Source organism: Heteronotia binoei, chromosome 8, assembly GCF_032191835.1.
Source record: "Heteronotia binoei isolate CCM8104 ecotype False Entrance Well chromosome 8, APGP_CSIRO_Hbin_v1, whole genome shotgun sequence".
Lineage (NCBI taxonomy): Eukaryota > Metazoa > Chordata > Lepidosauria > Squamata > Gekkonidae > Heteronotia > Heteronotia binoei.
The window spans coordinates 131,821,866-131,841,173 of record NC_083230.1 but is presented as its reverse complement, the minus strand read 5'-3'; the positions used below and the strand labels follow the sequence as shown (position 1 = coordinate 131,841,173).

The window sequence follows — 19,308 nt, the reverse complement described above, 5'->3', positions numbered from 1 at the left end:
TTGAACCTGGGACCTCCTGCGTCCCAAGCAGATGCTCTATCCCTGAGCCACCGTCCCTCCCCAACATATATGAGCATATGAAGCTGCCTTCTTCTGAATCAGACCCTCAATCCATCCAAGTCAGTTTTGTCTACTCAGACTGGCAGCGGCTCTCCAGGGTCTCAGACTGAGGTTTTTCACCCCTGCTTGCCTGGACCCCATTTTAGTTGGAGATGCCGGGGATGGAACCTGCGACCTCCTGCTTACCAAGCAGATGCTCTACCCCTACGCCATCGTCCCTCCGCAACAGATATGAACTTATGAAGCTGCCTTCTACTGAATCAGACCCCCCTGGGTCCATGCAAGTCAGTCTTGTCTTCTCAGACTGGCAGCGGCTCTCCAGGGTCTCCAGGTGATGTTTTCCACGCCTCTTTGCCTGGACCCTTTTGAGTTGGAGACGCCGGGGATTGAACCTGGCACCTTGTGCTTCCCAAGCAGATGCTCTACCCCTGAGCCCCCCTCCCTCCTCCAAGAGCATCCCCCCCCCAGGCGGGGTCCCCGCCCCTCCCCTCGGCCCCCCCCGGCGACTCACCCTTGACGGCCTCGCCGCGGTGGAGGTGGATCTCGCCGTCGCCCTGGGGCGCGTAGCTCTTGACGGCGATGAAGCGGCGTCCGGGCACGGCGCTGTAGAGCTTCCTCTTGGGCCCCCGCAGCGGGGCCGGGGCGGCGTGCGGGGTGGGCTCCACGCCCGGCCCGGCCCCCGGCGCCCCCCCCCGGGCCGCTCGGGCTGAAAACGAAAACATAGGTGACCGTGCTGAGCGCCCCCGGCGGCGCGGCCATGGCGGGCGGGCGAGGAGGGCGAGGAGGGCGGCGGCGGCGGGCCCGGGCTCAGCGCAGGCCGGCCAGCGGCACCAGGCGCGGGGGGAGCCGCTGCGGCAGCCGCCCGGCGTGGGCTGGCGATCCGCGGACGGCCCAGCCGCGCCCGCCCGGCGCTCCAGCCGCCCGGCTGCCGCTCCTGCCCTGCCGCGCCCCGGGACCCCCGCCGCCCCCCCGGCCCGCCCGCCGCTCCTCCATGGCCCCCGAGCTCAGCAGCAGCAGCAGCCCGGCCTCCGCACACGCCGCCCAGCCGCCCCGCCGCCGCACATGGCGGCCCGCCTCGCCGCCCACCAACCCGCCGGCTCCGCCCGCCCGCCCGGCGGCTCCTCCTCCTCCTCCTCCCGGCCTCGGAAGCTCGCCCCGCACGCGAGCAGCTGCAGAGGCCTTGCTCGCCCTTCCCCACCACCCGGCCTCAGCGGGCCGCCCCTGCCGCAGGGGGCCGCCACCGAAAAGGCGCTGCGCACCGGCTGGCCTGCCTTGGCGCTGCTGCAGCCCAGCCCCCTCCCTGGCCCCGGGAAGCTCTCCCCGCAGACGAGCAGGTGCACAGGGCTTGCCCACCCTCCCTCCCCCCTTCCTCCCCCACAACCCGGCCTCAGCAGGCGGCCCCTGCCGCAGGGGGCCTGCACCGAAAAGGCGCTGCGCACCGGCTTGCCTACAGTGCCGCTAAGGCTGCAAATCCCCAGGTGCGCCCCCCCCCCCCCCCCGTTTGGAGGCTCTCCCCTTCTTCAGGGTCATCAGAAAGCGGGAGGGGGTAGGGAAATGCCTGCTGGGCACTCCATTCTTCCCTATGGAGACTGATTCCCATAGACTATGATGGAGAATTAATCTGCGAGCTCTGGGGCTGGGGGGGGGGGCATTTCTTTTGAGGTAGAGGCTCCAAATTTGCAGCATAGCACCTAATGCCTCTTCTCAAAATACCCTCCAGGTTTCAAAAGGGTTGGACCAGGGGGGTCCCATTCTATGAGCCCCCAAAGAAGGTGCCCCTGTCCTTCATTGTTTCCTATGGAAGGAAGGCATTTAAGGTGTGCAGTCCCTTTAAATGTGACGGCCAAACTCCCTTTGGAGTTCTATTGTGCTTGTCAACACATTGCTCCTGGCTCCACCCCAAACATCTCCTGGCTCCACCCCCAAAGTCTCCTGGCTCCTCCCCCCAAAGTCCCCAGATATTTCTTGATTTGGACTTGGCAAACAGGCTTCCTCGGGAGGTGGTGGGCTCTCCTTCCCTGTTGGTTTTTCAACAGAGGCTGGATGGCCACCTGACAGCAAGGAAGATCCTGTGAATTTAGGGGGAGGGGTTTGTGAGTTTTCTGCATTGTGCAGGGGGTTGGACTAGATGACCCTGGAGGTCCCTTCCAGCTCTAGGATTCTAGGATTGTAACCCTAATTGGTGCTTCTGCAGCCCAGCCCCTGGAGGGTGCCTGGGGAGAAAAGATGGCAAGGAGCCAGCATGACCAAGGTGGCAGCCTCTTCCCCCACCGTTACTGCCTGCGGCCTTCCCCGAGGAGGGAGTGCTGGCTAGCCGGGATTTCTTGCGTACCGCCCCCCCCCCCCCCCGACAGCCTCATCTATTGACCCACTGCCTTGGTCTCGATTGGATCTGCAACTGCTGATCCAGTTTTAGTCACTTAGGCAGAGATTTTGCATCTGCAGGTCCCAGCTTCTCTGGACATGCCCCCCCCCCCCAGCAGCCTGCCCAGGATGCCTCCCCCTCCCCACCTGTGGCAGGAAGCAAGTGAGACAGTCTTGAAGCGACCCCGGGACTTCACGGTTTTATTTTTCCTCTTCAATGGGAAATGCATCTTTGGTGTATATTGTGTGTCCTTCTCTACGTTTAACCCTGGGGGTGACTGTCCATAGCCACACTGCAAACGCTCTCCTTTGAATTCAGCGGGATGCTCCCAACTTTCTCAGGACCAAGCGAGTGCCCCAGACAGACCAGGTAACTCCCCCTGCCTCAACTACGCTCTCTGCCCACCCACTGCTGCTCTCTGTCCCTCCAGCCAATCAAGAGACAAACTGCCGGAGCTCCCCTTCTGGGAAGTGGGCCCTGCAAGGCGCCTGAAGCTGTTCCCATTTTTGCAGACAAGACGGCTTATCGAGGCCTTGGAGAGAGAAGTCACGTATGGCTGCAGGACTGGATGCAAAGTCGGGCCCTAGCCTGTCTGCCACCCCCACCCCCCCGCACTGATTTCATCACCCAATCACATAGAGGCACCCAATTTGGCGCCCCCAGAAGGCTGGCGCCCTAGGCAATAGCCTAGTTTGCCTAATGGCAGGGCCGGCCCTGGCCAGATGGATCACGTGATGGCACAGGTGTGCTTTACGAGACTAACGATCTCATCGTGCAGTGTGACTTCGAGCAAAAACCTACATGCCAAAACGTGGAAGGCCTGCGTTCCAGCAGTGCTGCTTTCCTGTCCTGGTTGTGCCAAAAGGTAACTGCTGCTGCATTTACCCTGAAAGACTCAAACGATCTGAGAGGCCTTGCTGAGCAAACCCTCTTGGCACGCAAGAGAAGACCCTTCGGCATCTCACAACAGGAGCGCTGACTCTAGGAAGTTCACCCCCTCCGCCAAATCTTTTTGGTCTTGGGGGGCAACTGGACTTAGCAGACCAACACAGCTGCCCTCTGAAACCCCATCTCACACCACGTCCCTCAGAAGGATGGAAACGGTTGTGCCTCCATTGGACGCAGGGTGGAGTGGGGGGCTGAGGCACCGCTTTAGGGAGCAGCAATAACTCGTGAGAAGGCAGATCATGAGCAGGAGGGCAGGAAGGGCTGCATCAGTGCGTAGTTCTCATGGCCCTTCCGACATGCCCGGGGAAATGCTGGCGGCCACTTGCGAGTCAGGCAGCAAGTTTTCTTCGGGCCAGGTTGCTAAGAGATGCTGGAGGGGTTTTGCCATCTTCAGGGGTCATGGGGGGTGTTTGTGAGTTTCCTGCACTGCGGAGGGGGTTGGACTAGATGACCCTGGAGGTCCCTTCCAACTCTAAGATTCTCGGACTGCAAGACATGAAGAGTCAGAGCAGCAGGGTAGGGGAGTCTTCTTCTGCTACAGATTGACACAGCCAGACTCCTGAAATTGGCCCCACTGCAAGCATTCCACACAGCAAAAGCCAGAAGGGATTCAGAAAAGGAAAATAAGGGGCTGAAGTGGGAAAGCTGGGCTGCCAGAGACCAGTCCAGAAACAAAAAACAAAGGGGTGGGTGGGTGAAGCCTGAACCACGTCTTCTGAAAGGGCATTTTGCAGATTCCAGTGGTCCCTCTAGTCCAGCCTCCTGCCTCACACGGTGGCCACCCAGTTCTTCTGAAGGGCCAACAACAGGACACAGAGGCCGAGGCCTTCCCCTGAGAAGAACATCAGAAGAGCCCTGCTTGGTCAGACCAGGGAGGGTCCATCCAGTCCAGCCTCCTGCCTCACACGGTGGCCACCCAGTTCTTCTGAAGGGCCAACAATAGGACAGAGAGGCCGAGGCCTTCATAAGAACATCAGAAGAGCCCTGCTGGGTCAGACCAGTGAGGGTCCATCTAGCCCAGCCTCCTGCCTCACACAGTGGCCAGCCAGTTCCTTTGGAGGGCCAACAACAGGGCAGAGAGACGGAGACCTTCCCCTGAGAAGAACCTCAGAAGAGCCCTGCTGGGTCAGACCAGTGAGGGTCCATCTAGTCCAGCCTCCTGCCTCACACAGGGGCCAGTCAGTTCCTCTGGAGGGCCAACAACAGGGCAGAGAGGCTGGGGCCTTCCCCTGAGAAGAACCTCAGAAGAGCCCTGCTGGGTCAGACCAGTGAGGGTCCATCTAGTCTAGCCTCCTGCCTCACACAGGGGCCAGCCAGTTCCTCTGGAGGGCCAACAACAGGGCAGAGAGGCTGGGGCCTTCCCCTGAGAAGAACCTCAGAAGAGCCCTGCTGGGTCAGACCAGTGAGGGTCCATCTAGTCTAGCCTCCTGCCTCACACAGTGGCCAGCCAGTTCCTCTGGAGGGCCAACAACAGGGCAGAGAGACTGAGACCTTCCCCTGATAAGAACCTCAGAAGAGCCCTGCTGGGTCAGACCAGGGAGGGTCCATCCAGTCCAGCCTCCTGTCTCACACGGTGGCCACCCAGTTCTTCTGAAGGGCCAACAACAGGACAGAGAGGCCGAGGCCTTCATAAGAACATCAGAAGAGCCCTGCTGGGTCAGACCAGTGAGGGTCCATCTAGTCCAGCCTCCTGCCTCACACAGGGGCCAGTCAGTCCCTCTGGAGGGCCAACAACAGGGCAAAGAGGTTGAGGCCTTCCCCTGAGAAGAACATCAGAAGAGCCCTGCTGGGTCATACCAGGGAGGGTCCATCCAGTCCAGCCTCCTGCCTCACACAGGGGCCAGTCAGTTCCTCTGGAGGGCCAACAACAGGGCAAAGAGGTTGAGGCCTTCATAAGAACATCAGAAGAGCCCTGCTGGGTCAGACCAGGGAGGGTCCAGCCTCCTGCCTCACACGGTGGCCACCCAGTTCTTCTGAAGGGCCAACAACAGGGCCTCGGCCTTCCCTGATGTTGCCTCCTGGCTCTGGGATTCATAGGCTTAGCACCTCTGAATGTGTAGCTTCCCCTCAGTCACCATGGCTAGTAGCCGCTGGCAGTCTCATCCTCCATTACTCTCTCTAAGCCCCTTTTAAAGCTATTTATTCCGGTGGTCATCAGTGCATCCTCTGGTAGTTAATCACTTTGATAAAGTGGGTGCTGATGACTGCTTCCTTGGAGACTTGTAAGCAAAAAATTCTACTTCATGAGCTACTGGCATTAAAGTTGTGAATGAGTGATTTGGCGACTGCATCAATGAGTTTTCTCTCGAGTAGGGGACTCCTTTGCTATGAGGGCTGGATCTGACATAAATGAGACCTGGAGGGGCCGGGTCATGTTGGGTGGGGCCGAGCCATGTCGGACCGGGCCATGTGTGTACCTATTTAAGATTAGGTAGCAGAGATATACAGCCCTGTGGTGCAGAGCGGGAAAGCTGCAGCACTGCAGTCCTAAGCTCTGCTCACGACCAGAGTTCGATCCCAGCAGAAGTTGGTTTCAGGTAGCCGGCTCGAGGTTGACTCCGCCTTCCATCCTTCTGAGGTCGGTAAGAGGAGTCCCCAGCTTGCTGGGGGGAAAGTGTAGAGGACTGGGGAAGGCAACGGCAAACCACCCCGTAAAACGTTGTGAAAGTAACATCACTCCAAAGTCGGAAACGACCGGTGCTTGCACAGGGGACTATCTTTTTTTAGCAGAGATATAAATTTTGTAAAGAATACAAACACAAATATCTATCTATCTATCTATCTATCTATCTATCTATCTATCTATCTATCTATCTATCTATCTATCTATCTATCTATCTATCTATCTATCTATCTATCTATCATCTATCTATCTATCTAAACATGTTTAAAACGTTAGCACACATTGGTCTTAAAGGTGCTTTCTTTGTATTTCTCCCATGGGGTCCAGGGAACTGGGCAAAGGAAGCTCTGGCTCTTTCCTTCCTTCCCCAGGGACTGGGGGGGGGGGGGGGCAAGCCTCAGTCAATAGAAAGAAGAGAGTTGACTCAGTAGCTCTGCTGTGCGATTGAGAGAACCTGGCAAAGCAAGCTATTCCTCCCCAAGGGAGGAGCCTCAGCCAATGGAGAAAACAGAGGTTTTGCTCTGTAGCTCCTGTGCAATTGAGCAAGTCTGGCAAAGCAAGCTGTGATGCAGAAGGAAGCAAGAGAGAAGGAGAAGGAAGCAGATGACAGCCAGTTGCTCGGGGGCCTGATAGGAGCCCTCTGGGGGCCTGATTTGGCCACTGAACTGCATGTTTGACCCCCCCCCTGCTCTAGAGCCACCCTTCCTGAGCTGAGACAAAAATGTGTGAGCTGGAGGCTTAAAAACTGAGCTAGTTCACACTAACTCAGCTTAAAGGGAACACTGGTCCTGATACCTGAGGAGAATGCAAAAGACTAAAAGACCTGGACACTGGGAAAGACTCCAGCAGATCCCCCTGGCTGGAAAGGTGGCTGTGCCTGGATTGTTCATTAGTCACAACAGCAGCATTTGCCGATGCCCTGCTTTGCATGGGAGTTGCTAAAATCAGGAGTGAGAGAAAGATTTCTCCTCCGGTCTCCTTTCTGCCAGCCTTCAGCAGGACTTCTCTAGGGAGTCTGAGCTCTTGAGTCGTTCCCAGGCAGCAGGTGCCGAAGAAGAGGGCCGCTTGCTTTAAAGCTCAAACAGTGCAAATCAGCAGCTCGTAAAACCCCGGCTCCCCTCCCCTCCCCTCCCCTCACACACACACGACGAAATTCAATTTCACTTGGCTGAGAGCCGTTTAGGAGAGAAGTCTTTGCAGCGGCACCATTGACTGATGTGTCTACAAATGAGTGCGGCGGCACTGCTGCTGCTGCTGGCTTGGCTTGGCATTGGCTAGGTATTCAAGAGCTTTCCCAGGGAGTGTTTGAAAACACTGCTCGTCATGGTGACAGCTGTGTGCAGAACACAGAGGCCAGTGGCCCATCTCGTCCGGCAGGCTGTCAACCAGTTGCCCCAAAGGGCCAACAAAGCAGAGGGACCGAGACCCCACCCCCTTGGGTTGTGAATATTCAGAGGCTGACTGCCTCTGGATATGGAGGCTTCCTTTCATCATCACGGCTAGTAGTCACCGATAGACTTTTTCTGGAGAAAATCCAGAAAAGGGCAACTAGAATGATTAAAGGGCTGGAGCACTTTCCCTATGAAGAAAGGCTGAAACGCTTGGGGCTCTTTAGCTCAGAGAAACGTCGACTGCGGGGTGACATGATAGAGGTTTACAAGATAATGCATGGGATGGAGAAGGCAGAGAAAGAAGTCCTTTTCTCCCTTTCTCACAATACAAGAACTCGTGGGCATTCGATGAAATTGCTGAGCAGTCGGGTTAAAACGGATAAAAGGAGGTACTTCTTCACCCAAAGGGTGATTAACATGTGGAATTCACTGCCACAGGAGGTGGTGGCGGCTACAAGCATAGCCACCTTCATGAGGGGTTTAGATAAAAATATGGAGCAAGGGTCCATCAGTGGCTATTAGCCACAGTGTGTGTGTATATATATAATGTTGGACTGGATGGGCCATTGTCCTGATCCAACATGGCTTCTCTTATGTTCTTATGTGACACAGAGTGTTGGACTGGATGGGCCATTGGCCTGATCCAACAGGGCTTCCCTTATGTTCTTATGTGACACAGAGTGTTGGACTGGATGGGCCATTGCCCTGATCCAACATGGCTTCTCTTATGTTCTTATGTTCTTCTCCTCCATTAATATGTCTCATCACCTTCTAGAGTTGTTTCTTCCTGTGGCTGTTACCAATGTTCCCTCTAAGCTGCAGAGTCTCGTGAGCAAAAATGCTACTTTGTGAGCTCCTGGTATTAAAGTTGTGAGCTGCTGCATCAAGTATTGTGCTCTGGGGCCATTTTTTCCTGAGCTAAGACAAAAAGGTGTGAGCTGGAGGCTAAAAATCTGTGAGCTAGCTCAGGCTAACTCATCGTAGAGGGGACGCTGGCCATCACTACATTCCACATTTTAAGCACTTGCTTTGTGAAATGTTTCCTTTTGTCTATACTGAATCTGCTCTCCCAGCTTCATTGGATGGCTTTGAGTTCTACTCTTTTGAGAAATGGAGAAATAGTTCTCTTTGTGCACTCCCTCTACCCCATGCAAAAGCTTATGAATGACTACTATATGTGTACCCTGCCTTACGTCACTATTTTCTAAACCAGGGGTGTCAAGCATCAGACCCCTGAGCAACTGGCTGCCATCTGCTTCCTTCTCCCTCTCTCTTGATTCCTTCTGTGTCACAGCTTGCTTTGCCAGGCTTGCTCAATCGCACAGGAGCTACAGAGCAAAGCCTCTATTTTCTACATTGGCTGAGGCTCCTCCCTTGGGGAGGAAGGGGGGGAGGAGAACTTGCTCTGCCAGGCTCTCTCAATCGCACAGCAGAGCTACTGAGCCAAGCCTCTCTTCCTTCTATTGGCTGAGGCTCCTCTCCCTCCTGGTCACCTGGGGAAGGAAGGAAAGAGCCAGAGCTTCCTTTGCTCAGTTCCCTGGATCCCATGGGAGAGATACAAAGCAAGCACCTTTAAGACCAACAAGTGCTAATGTTTTAAGAATGTTTTATTTTGAGGTTTTTTTTTAATTAATCGTGTTTGTCTGTGTCCTTTATAAAGTTTATATCTCTGCTATCTAATCTTAAATAGGTACACACATGGCCCGGCCGAACAAGAGCTCATTTATGTCAGATCCAGCCCTCATAACAAATGAGTTTGACACCCTTGTTCTAAACGAAAGCGACCCAGACTCTTCAGCCTTTTCTCACAGGAAAGGGGCTCCAATCCTTTGCCCTCTTCTGCACTGTCCGCAGCTCCGCCATGTCCTTCTCTGAGCTCCGGCAACCGGAGCTGTGCAAAGTTATCCCAAATGAGGTCACACCGTCGCTTTGCAAAAGGGCATTCTGATCCCAGCGGTTTTGCTTTCAATCCCTTTCTCAGCATGGAGCTTGCCTTTCTCCATTGCAGTCGCACCCGGAGTCCCCATTCACACTGAAACTGTCTTTCTGTTTGGTCCACACACAGATGACTGAGACAGAGGCCGATGCGGTTGTCAAATGCCAAGGCTTGGCCGCTGCTCGGTTCATGTGCTGCAAGATTATTTTGCAAAGAGCATGCCTTTTTTTTCCTAAGTTCAGGGACTTTCACAGCAATCAAGCAAGCATTTCATTGAGAGGAACGCTGAAGGTCTTCTGAGCACGTGCAGAGAAAAGAGCTGACTTTGGGCCCTTCTTGCATGCAGGCAATCCTAGCCATGACGGAGAAGCCTTTCTAAGGGTCTGCCGTGCAGAACAGCCAAGCACGAATGCCGGACACATTCTTCTAGCGAAGCAGAGGCATTACGATCTTTGGCTCCATCGCTACCGAGAATGTGACACGTCCATGCTGACAGGGAAACCTGATCAATATGCAGCAGAAGCAAACAAAAATCTCTAGACAGAGAAGGAAAAGGCGAGAGCGGGGAGAGGGGAGAATGGTGAGGCAGAAATGTTCTCCCCAGAGGATGGGCGACTGGGCTAGCCTCTGCAAGCCAGTCTCTCATGCCTGTCGCCTCCTAGCTCAGAAAACCTTGGGAAGGCATGAGGGCTGGGGGAGAAATTTCTCCCACTGCCCATCAGTAGGGAGGCAAAAAGACAGAACCAGACCTCCACCCCCTCCCCCACGCCACTCACATTCTAGGGCAGGGGGGCCAAACTGTGGCTCTTTCACACATATTGTGTGGCTCTCGAAGCCCCCACTGCCCCTTTGGCCGGCTTGGAGAAGGAATTTCTCTCTTTAAATCATTTCTTCAAGCCAAGCCAGACAATAGCTTGGAGACAACATTTAAAGTTGCTTTCTTTCCATCTCTCCTCCCACCCCATTTTCCTCCCTCCCTCCCCCCCTCCCTCCCCTCTCCTCCCCTCCCCTCCCCTCCCCTTCCTTCCTTCCTTCCTTCCTTCCTTCCTTCCTTCCTTCCTTCCTTCCTTCCTTCCTTCCTTCCTTCCTTCCTTCCTTCCTTCCTTCCTTCCTTCCTTCCCCTCTTCCTTCATCTTGCAGCTCTCAAACATCTGATGTTTATTCTGTGTGGCTCTTACATTAGGCAAATTTGGCCACCCCTTTTCCAGGGCTTGGTAGGCAAGAGAGAAATACTTTGCCTTGGAGTCTGGTGGGACTGCAATCCCCCACCTCTCCCCTGGGCTCCTTCCCCTCCTCACTTCCGAGTCCTGGATGGGGCAGCATGACTCAGAGGTAGGGCGAGGGGCCATCTACAAGCATCACTGGTGTGGGTAGGGTTGCCAACCTCCAGGCAAGACCCGGTGATATCCTGGAAGTATAGCCGACCTCCAGACGTTCCCCTGGCAACAAAATGACTGCTTTGAAGGGTGAGACACACCCCCTCAGCCTAATCTCCCTCCCAGGGTCATCGGGAGCATAAAAAGGGGAAGAGAGGACCACGTATAGTCCTTGCCTCTCCCATGATATCATAATACTCTGCAAAGATTCACTCTGTTCTTTACGAAGTTCAACATTTTTCTTCTACACAGTGATTTAAAAATACAAATAAAATTGACCTACGCTGTGAAGAAACACAATTTTTCCTGGGAGGTTTGAAAGCAACAAAACATCCCCCTTGTGTTTTAAAACTCCACCCCCCTCCTCTGGGCAGAGAACAGGGTGGGAAGTCAGAAGTCTGTCAATGGCTTTCCTGGTCCATCTCAGTTTACCTGCATACAGATGCAAATAGATCTAGCTGAAGAAGTAATGGGTGGGTCAAGCTCTCCCCTTCTCACCCCTTCAAGCAGGGAACAGAGACTCAGAGGAATAGAATACTTGATAGTCTATAGCAGGGGTGTCAAGCATGAAGTTTGGGGGCTGAATCAGACCCCTGGAGGGCTCCTATCAGGCCCCCAAGCAACTCACTGTCATCTGCTTCCTTCTCCCTCTCTCTTGCTTCCTTCTGCATCACAGCTTGCTTTGCAAGGCTTGCTCAATCGCACAGGAGCTACAGAGCAAAGCCTCTCTTTTCTTCACTGGCTGAGGCTCCTCCCTTGGGGAGGAAGGGGGGAGGGAGAGCTTGCTTTGCCAGGCTCTCTCAACCGCACAGCAGAGCTACTGAGCCAAGTCTCTCTTCCTTCTGTTGGCTGAGACTCCTCCCCCCATCCCTTGCGGAAGGAAGGCGAGAGCCACAGCTTCCTTTGCCCAGTTTCCAGGACCCCTTGGGAGAAAGACCAATGAGTGCCAAAATTTTAAGCATGTTTTAAGTTTTTAAAAAATGTATATTTGTGTCCTTTGTAAAATTTTATCTCTGCTACCTAATCTTAAATAGGTACACACATGACCCAGCCCGACATGGCCCGGCCCAACCCGACATGGCCCGGCCCAACAAAGACTCATTTATGTTAGATCTGGCCCTCATAACAAATGAATTTGACACCCCCGGTCTACAGGATTCCTGGAGATCTCCAGGAAATGCTTCTTTGACCTGGCGTGACCTGGTCAGTGGGTAGAGAAACAGTTACAATAAAAATTCCTGCAACAGGAAGGACCTCTCTTTCCTTGAGTTCTGCACCCAGGAGAACACATAGACCTCTCCACTGGGAATCGTGTGCTCCCTTAAAGAGCTGGAGCAAGCTTGAAGGTAATGCTCACTCTGCAGGGATATGTAGCATCCTAAGAGAAAGGGGCCTGTCCTATTTTAACACCTGATAGGACACGTACAGAGAAAGGGACAGAGGACTTGCATATTACCTGTTTCTTTTGGAACCCCTGCTCAGTCTGGTAAACATATATGAACATATGAAGCTGCCTTATACTGAATCAGACCGTCCTTGGTCCTTGGGACTCTATAGCTTGGAGAAACGTTGACTGTGGGGTGATATGATAGAGGTTTACAAAATAATGCATGGGATGGAGAAAGTAGAGAAAGAAGTACTTTTCTCCCTTTCTCACAATACAAGAACTCGTGGGCATTCAATGAAATTGCTGAGCAGACAGGTTAAAACGGATAAAAGGAAGTACTTCTTCACCCAAAGGGTGATTAACGTGGAATTCACTGCCACAGGAGGTGGTGGCGGCTACAAGCATAGCCAGCTTCAAGAGGGGGTTAGATAAAAATATGGAGCAGAGGTCCATCAGTGGCTATTAGCCACAGTGTGTGTGTGTGTGTGTGTGTATTGCCCACTGTGTGACACAGAGTGCTGGACTGGAGGGGCCATTGGCCTGATCCACCATGGTTTCTCTTCTGTTCTTATGTGACACAGAGTGTTGGACTGGATGGGCCATTGGCCTGATCCAGCATGGCTTCTCTTCTGTTCTTGTGTGACACAGAGTGTTGGACTGGATGGGCCACTGGCCTGATCCAACATGACTTCTCTTATGTTCTTGTGTGACACAGAGTGCTGGACTGGATGGGCCATTGGCCTGATCCAACATGGCTTCTCTTATGTTCTTATGGACCAGAGGTTCATTATCAGCAGAAACATCTAGGCCCCTGAACTTAGATCCATAAGCACCTTTCACATAGGATGTCAGGGTCCATTTTGCTTTTTAGGCTCTACTTCTGTTATAGCTTTAATATTAATTGCACTATTAAATCACATGCACAGTTCCACTGTGATTTCTGCACACACACACCCCTTCTGTATTTTTGTATTTATATGTGCTTGAGAGTCCCTTGGACTGCAAGAAGATCCAATCAGTCAGTCCTAAGGGAAATCAACCCTGACTGCTCCCTGGAAGGTCAGATGCTGACGCTGAAGCTGAAATACTTTGGCCACCAAATGAGAAGGGAGCACTCACTGGAGAAGAAGACCCTGATGCTGGGAAAGACAGAAGGCCAAAGAAGAAGGGGGACGGCAAAAGAGGAGATGGCTGGACAGAGTTACTGATGTAACAAACATGAATTTGAGCAGACTTCGGAGGATGGTGGAAGACAGGAGGGCCTGGCGTGACTTTGTCCATGGGGTCGCAGAGTCGGACTCGACTGTGTGACTGAACAACAATTTATATGTGCTCGGGAAGGCAATGGCAAACCAACCCATGAAAAGTCTGCCATGAAAATGTGACACTGTGATGTCACCCCAGAGTCAGAAACGACTGGTGGTTGCACAGGGGACTACCTTTACCTTTTTATTTATATATGCATGTGTACATGTGTGCAAGCGTGAGTGAGTGTGCACCTGGAAGTCATGGAGACCTTTCTGGTGACTGACCCTACTGGGGGCCTGGAGGATATTCAGGGAGGTAGCTGAATAAAGCCTGCCCCTGCCTCCAGGCTTTGGTATTCTCAGGAGATCTCCCATCCAAGAGGCATTTTGGTGTAGTGGTGAAGTGTATGGACTCTTCTTATTGGGAGAACCAGGTTTGATTCCCCGCCCCTCCACCTGCACCTGCTGGAATGGCTTTGGGTCAGCCATAGTTCTTGCAGGAGTTGTCCTTGAAAGGGCAGCTGCTGTGAGAGCCCTCTGAACCCCACCCACCTCACAGGGGGGTCTGTTGTGGGGGGAGAAGATATAGGAGATTGTGAGCCACTCTGAGTCTCTGATTCAGAGAGAAGGGCGGGGTATAAATCTGCAGTCATTTCCTTCTTCTCCTTGCCAGGGCTGACTCTGTTTAGCTTCCAAAATCTGATGTCAGGGTGTGATTTCTCTCCTTTCTTTATTGTGGGAGAGGGCAAGAACCCCAGAATCACTCAAGCCAAGAAAAGTCCATCTCATGCGCCTGAAGGCCAAAGATTGCCAGGGGTGGAATTCTAGCAGGAGCTCCTTTGTATATTAGACCACACCATCTTGATGTAGCCAATCCTCCAAGAGCTTACAAAAAAAAAAAGCCTTGCAAGCTCTTAGAGGATTGGCTACCTCAGGGGTGTGTGGCCTAATATGCAAAGGAGCTCCTGCATATTCCTCCAGAGAACAGGCCTTCTCTATAAAAGCACCCCAATGGTGGAACCAGCTTGCCGGAAGAGGTGCGGGCCCTACGGGACATTAGCCAATTCTGTAGGGCGTGCAAAACCGCCCTCTTCCGGGTAGCCTTCCAAGATGGAACCTGAAATGAACACCAGGCCATCACTAACATCAACAATCGAGTTAGCAATAAGATAAGATTATTTTAGATTGATTTTAGATTTTTATATTATGTAAATTTAATGGTAATTTTAAATGGTACTGAATGTATAATTGTTTTATTGTTTAACATGGCTTTTGCCACACTCTGTAAGCCGCCCTGAGCCTGCCTCGGTGGGGAGGGCGGGGTATAAATAAAATTTTATTATTATTATTATTATGCTAGAATCCCACCGCTGGCCGTGTCCTTCCTGGAAACGCAGCAGATCAGAAGGCTGCTTCAAAGCAAGTCAAGTCTACTTTTCGCCCTCTCTAAGGTTGGAAGAGGTGATGTTTTGTGCGGCAAACTGGAAGTAAAACACAGGCATGAATGCAGGTGGGGGAAACGAGCCACTGGAAAACTGCCGAGGCCAGACACTCGCCTTGTGCTGAATTGGCCAGCTCGCCCCAAAGTGGCTGAATGAGAGAACCTGCGGCTGAGTGACTCTCCTGGTCAAGAGAGGGGCGGAAGAAGGACAGTGTAGATGCCTGGCGGGGGGGGGGGCAAAGCTGCCCGTTCTGGCAGGGGGAGGGGAGAACAGCTTGGTTTGCCAAAGGAAACAGATGGCCACACAAGGCATGTGCTTGGAGCAGCGTCAGCAGAGCCCGACCGAAAAGTTAGGCAGGTCTGACAGCCATTGCGAAAAGCAGAGGGAAATCGGGATGGCAGTAAGAGAATCACTGGTTGTGAGGGTTGCCAAGTTTGACTTAAGAAATATCTGGGGAATTTGTGGGTGGAGTCAGGAGACTTTGTGGGTGGAGCCAGGAGCAGGGCTGGGACAAGCGTAACTGAATGCCAAATAGGGTTGCCAATCCCCAGGTGGGGGCAGGGGATCCCCCGATTTGGAGACCCTCCCCCCGCTTCAGGGTCGTCAGAAAGCAGGGGGAGGGGAGGGAAATGTCTTCTGGGAACTCTATTATTCCCTATGAAGATTTATTCCCATAGAAAATCGTGGAGAATTGATCTGTGGGTATCTGGGGCTCTGGGGGGACTGTGTTTTGGGGTAGAGGCACCAAATTTTCAGTATAGCATCTAGTGCCTCTCCCCAAAATACCCCCCAAGTTTCAAAAAGATTGGACCAGGGGGTCCAATTCTATGAGCCCCAAAAGAAGGTGCCCCTATCCTTCATTATTTCCTATGGAAGGAAGGCATTGAAAAGGTGTGCCGTCCCTTTAAATGTGATGGCCAGAACTCCCTTTGGAGCTCAATTATGTTTGTCACAGCCTTGATCTTGGCTCCACCCCCAAAGTCTCCTGGCTCCACCCCCAAAGTCCCCAGATATTTCTTGAATTGGACTTGGCCACCCTAACGCCAAAGGGAGTTCTGGCCATCACATTTAGAGGGACCATACAACTTTTCAGTGCCTTCCCTCCATTGGAAATAAGTCAGGGTAGGGGCACCTTCTTTGGGAGCTCATAGAATTGGATCCCCTGGCCCAATCCTTTTGAAACATGGAAAGTATATTGGGGAGAGGCACGGGATGCTATTCTGAAAATTTGGTGCCTCTATCTCAAAGAACACCCCCCACCCGAGCCCCAGTTACCCACAGATCAATTCTCCGTTATACAATAATGGAGTGCCCGGCAAATATTCCCCCCTCACCCGCTTTCTGATGACCCTGAAGCGGGGGGAGGGTTAGATGATTGGATGAGCAGAAGTTGAGGAGGGGAAACTGGCCCAGTGATGGCTAGAGGGATGGGACCTGGGAGGAAAGCAGAAAAGGTCTAGCTACAGATAGGGAAGTAGGTACGCTCTGGGCTGGAGTAGGCTGCACTGGAAGAGATCCTCCACCCAAGGGAGGGCGAGTCTCTTGGCATTAGAGGAAGGGAACATTTTGTTAGTCGCACCAGGGCTCTTGCTTTCTTTGCATCACCTTCGCTGGCCCCACCCTCCACTGCTGCACTAATTATTAAAACCACCTGCTGTTTTGAGCAATTGCAATGACCTTATTATTGTTCTAGGCTGCCTGGGTCCTCGTGTCTCTTTGGTCATGGATAGAAGTTGTTTGTTAAGAAGGAAGACGGTGGGGTCAGGCAGCTGCTCGGAGCCCTCCCAGATAGACCCTTACCGGAGTGGTGGCAGCCAGGAGTGACCCTCCCTAGTCCCCTGAGGATTGACAAACCCCCTCCCCTCCTTGGCTTTGCACAGAGCCAGCAAGAGAGCAGCCCCAGCAGGCGTGTTCCTCAGCAGCAAAAAGCATCACTCCCACGGCTCCATATGCTCTCTGCCATGCGCACACACACGCCCCAGCAAGGTCAGAGATGCCCTCGTGAGGCTAGAAGCAGCTGTCGTGGGCACACCTGCTTCCACCCTTACCTTTGGGAACTGCAGGACTAAGTCCCATCGGCCCAGTGCAGGTCCTCTTCACTGGTGGCCCCAGTTCTTGGAACAGCCTCCCCAAGGAAGTCTGCCAAGCTCTTTCCCTGCCTTCGGCTTTCAAGGACCTTTCGCCACTGCTCCTTGGAGTCTGTAATTTTTTCACAGCCAGGCCATCGCTATATATGGTGCTGATGTCATTGTGGCGTTTTATTAGCCACTTCATGCACAGGAGAGGTGGGAGAGAAATGCTTCCATAAATATAGAATTATTTTCAAATCTTCCCCTGCAAGAGGGTCGGGAGCACTTTGTGCCCCTTCTCCTCTGGCCTCCCTTCAGCTTTCCCCAGTGATAAATTGGGGCAATTCCCACATCGTCAGGCCTCTGGGAGGGAGGCTGAAAAGCAGCCAGCAATATGAAATAATGAGTCCAGGCGGAAGCAGCCTCCCCAGGGAGAGCTTCCCGGAGTACTCCACCTGGCTGGTGCCACCCTTCCTTTCTCCCCCCCCCACCCCTGCCCCTTGCCAGGAAGCCTGCGCAGGTCTGAGGAGAGACCCTAACACTGGAAAGGTGGGCTAGGGCTGGCTGTACATAAGGAATAGAATCATAGAGTTGGAAGAGACCTCCAGGGTCATCTAGTCCAACCCCCTGCACAATGCAGGAAACTCATGGCCATCTAGCCTCTGTTTCGAAACCTCCAAGGAAGGCTAATATCCCGCCAATATCTCTCCGCCCATAATTTAAACCCCTTACGACTGGTCCTGTCCTCCACAACCAAGTGGAACAGACTCTGCTCTAAATGACTGAGAAAAGGCAATCGTGTCCCCCTTCAACCTCCACTTCTAAGGTGAGCTAGCACACCTCAATGAAGGGTGAGAATTCCATAATGCCTGGCGAGGTCTTCTGGAGACTGACTTTGCCTCACAGAGGGCACTTTGGCACATGGCAGAAGATGCCCTTTAGCTGCAGCTCTCTGACTTGCAACGTCTTTCCCATATGGCCCTCCTCACCCCTGAACAGTTTCACCCACAGAGCCTACAACAGACCCTCTCCATGGGGAAGACCCTTCTCCAATATTACGCTCTTCTGAACAGCCAAAGTACGCCGTGTGCACCAGATGCTCTGATGGGTGAGCTCCAAGATGTGAACACTCAGTGCAATTGGGCCAGAGAGGAGCCAGTCACTCAAGTCTAGAGCCTCAAAAGATATCATGCTTCTACACTGGCACAGAGGTGGGGGATCCTGGTCCCAACTTTTTCCACACTTTACACCCACATTGTAAACTTCTAGTTTAAAAAGAATCTCTGGTAGCAGCCAACCAGCATTGTGAAAGGCCTTTCTTGGGGGAGCTGATGTCCAGAGATGGTAGACTAAGAATCGGAAGCAGCAGATGCACACAAATTCAGGAAGGATCCCAGCATCTCCAGTCCAGTCCTAGAGCTGGGGGAAGGTTGCTCTCTGCCGGAGACCCTGGACAGCTACCGATAGACAGAAAGGACAGGTACAAAGGCAGGGCCACACATTCACAGCTGGCTCCCCACTCAAACTTAGAGGGGAAAAACACCAAGAATCTCCTGCAGGTCTAATCTGAAAAGAAAGCTGAAGGCGTGTCACACTAAACAAACTGCTTCCTGATATAATTATAAATTTGGTAGTTGAAATCCACCTCTCTCTTTTGCATTTTCATTTTGATCCTTGGTTTCTTCCCAGCCCGCACAAATCCTGAAATTTTTCTTCGCCATTTATCAAATTGTTTACTTTCTTTCACAATGGGAATAGTTTGAAACAAATACATTATTCTTGGTAGAATATTCATTTTAATTGCAGCTATTCTACCCAGCAATGACAAATTAAGTTTGTTCCATTTTAACATATCTTCATCCATTTTACGCCATAGCTTCTCATAATTATTTTTAAATAGATCATTATTCTTCATTGTTATCTCCACACTCAAATATTTTACCTTGGAGGTGACTTCACAGCCCGTTAGTCTCTGTAATTCTTGTTGCTTATTTATTTGCATATTTTTACATAGAAATTTTGATTTTTCTTTATTAATACAAAGTCCCACCAACTCCCCATATTCTTGTATTTTGGCTAACAACAAAGGTGTAACTTGTATGGGGTTTTCATTTATAAACATTATATCATCTGCAAATGCTCTATATTTGTAAGTAAATCCTGTTATTTTTAATCCTTCTATTTCTTTATCTTCTTGGATCTGCATCAGTAATATTTCAAGAGTCATTATAAACAACAGTGGGGAAAGCGGACAACCTTGTCTTCTACCTTTGCTAATTATCATATCTTCTGTAAGGTCTGCATTTATACATAGCCTTACACGTTGTTCAGTGTATATTGCTTTTATCATTCTTATAAAACTTTCTCCCAACTCCATTTTCTCCATTACTGCAAACATAAAGTCCCAGTTTAAATTGTCAAATGCTTTCTCTGCATCCACAAAGAATAATGCTACTTCCTTTTC

At 52.2% G+C, this 19,308-nt stretch overlaps 1 protein-coding gene across 1 annotated transcript in view; it reads right to left on the bottom strand.

Moving 5' to 3' along the window:
• The window catches only part of SHANK3 (SH3 and multiple ankyrin repeat domains 3), a 613,814-nt gene that overhangs the window by 269,255 nt on the left and 325,251 nt on the right, over positions 1 to 19,308 (bottom strand). Inside the window, 2 exon segments of the mRNA XM_060246058.1 lie at positions 572 to 747; positions 749 to 766. Coding sequence (XP_060102041.1) covers positions 572 to 747; positions 749 to 766 — 194 coding nt within the window.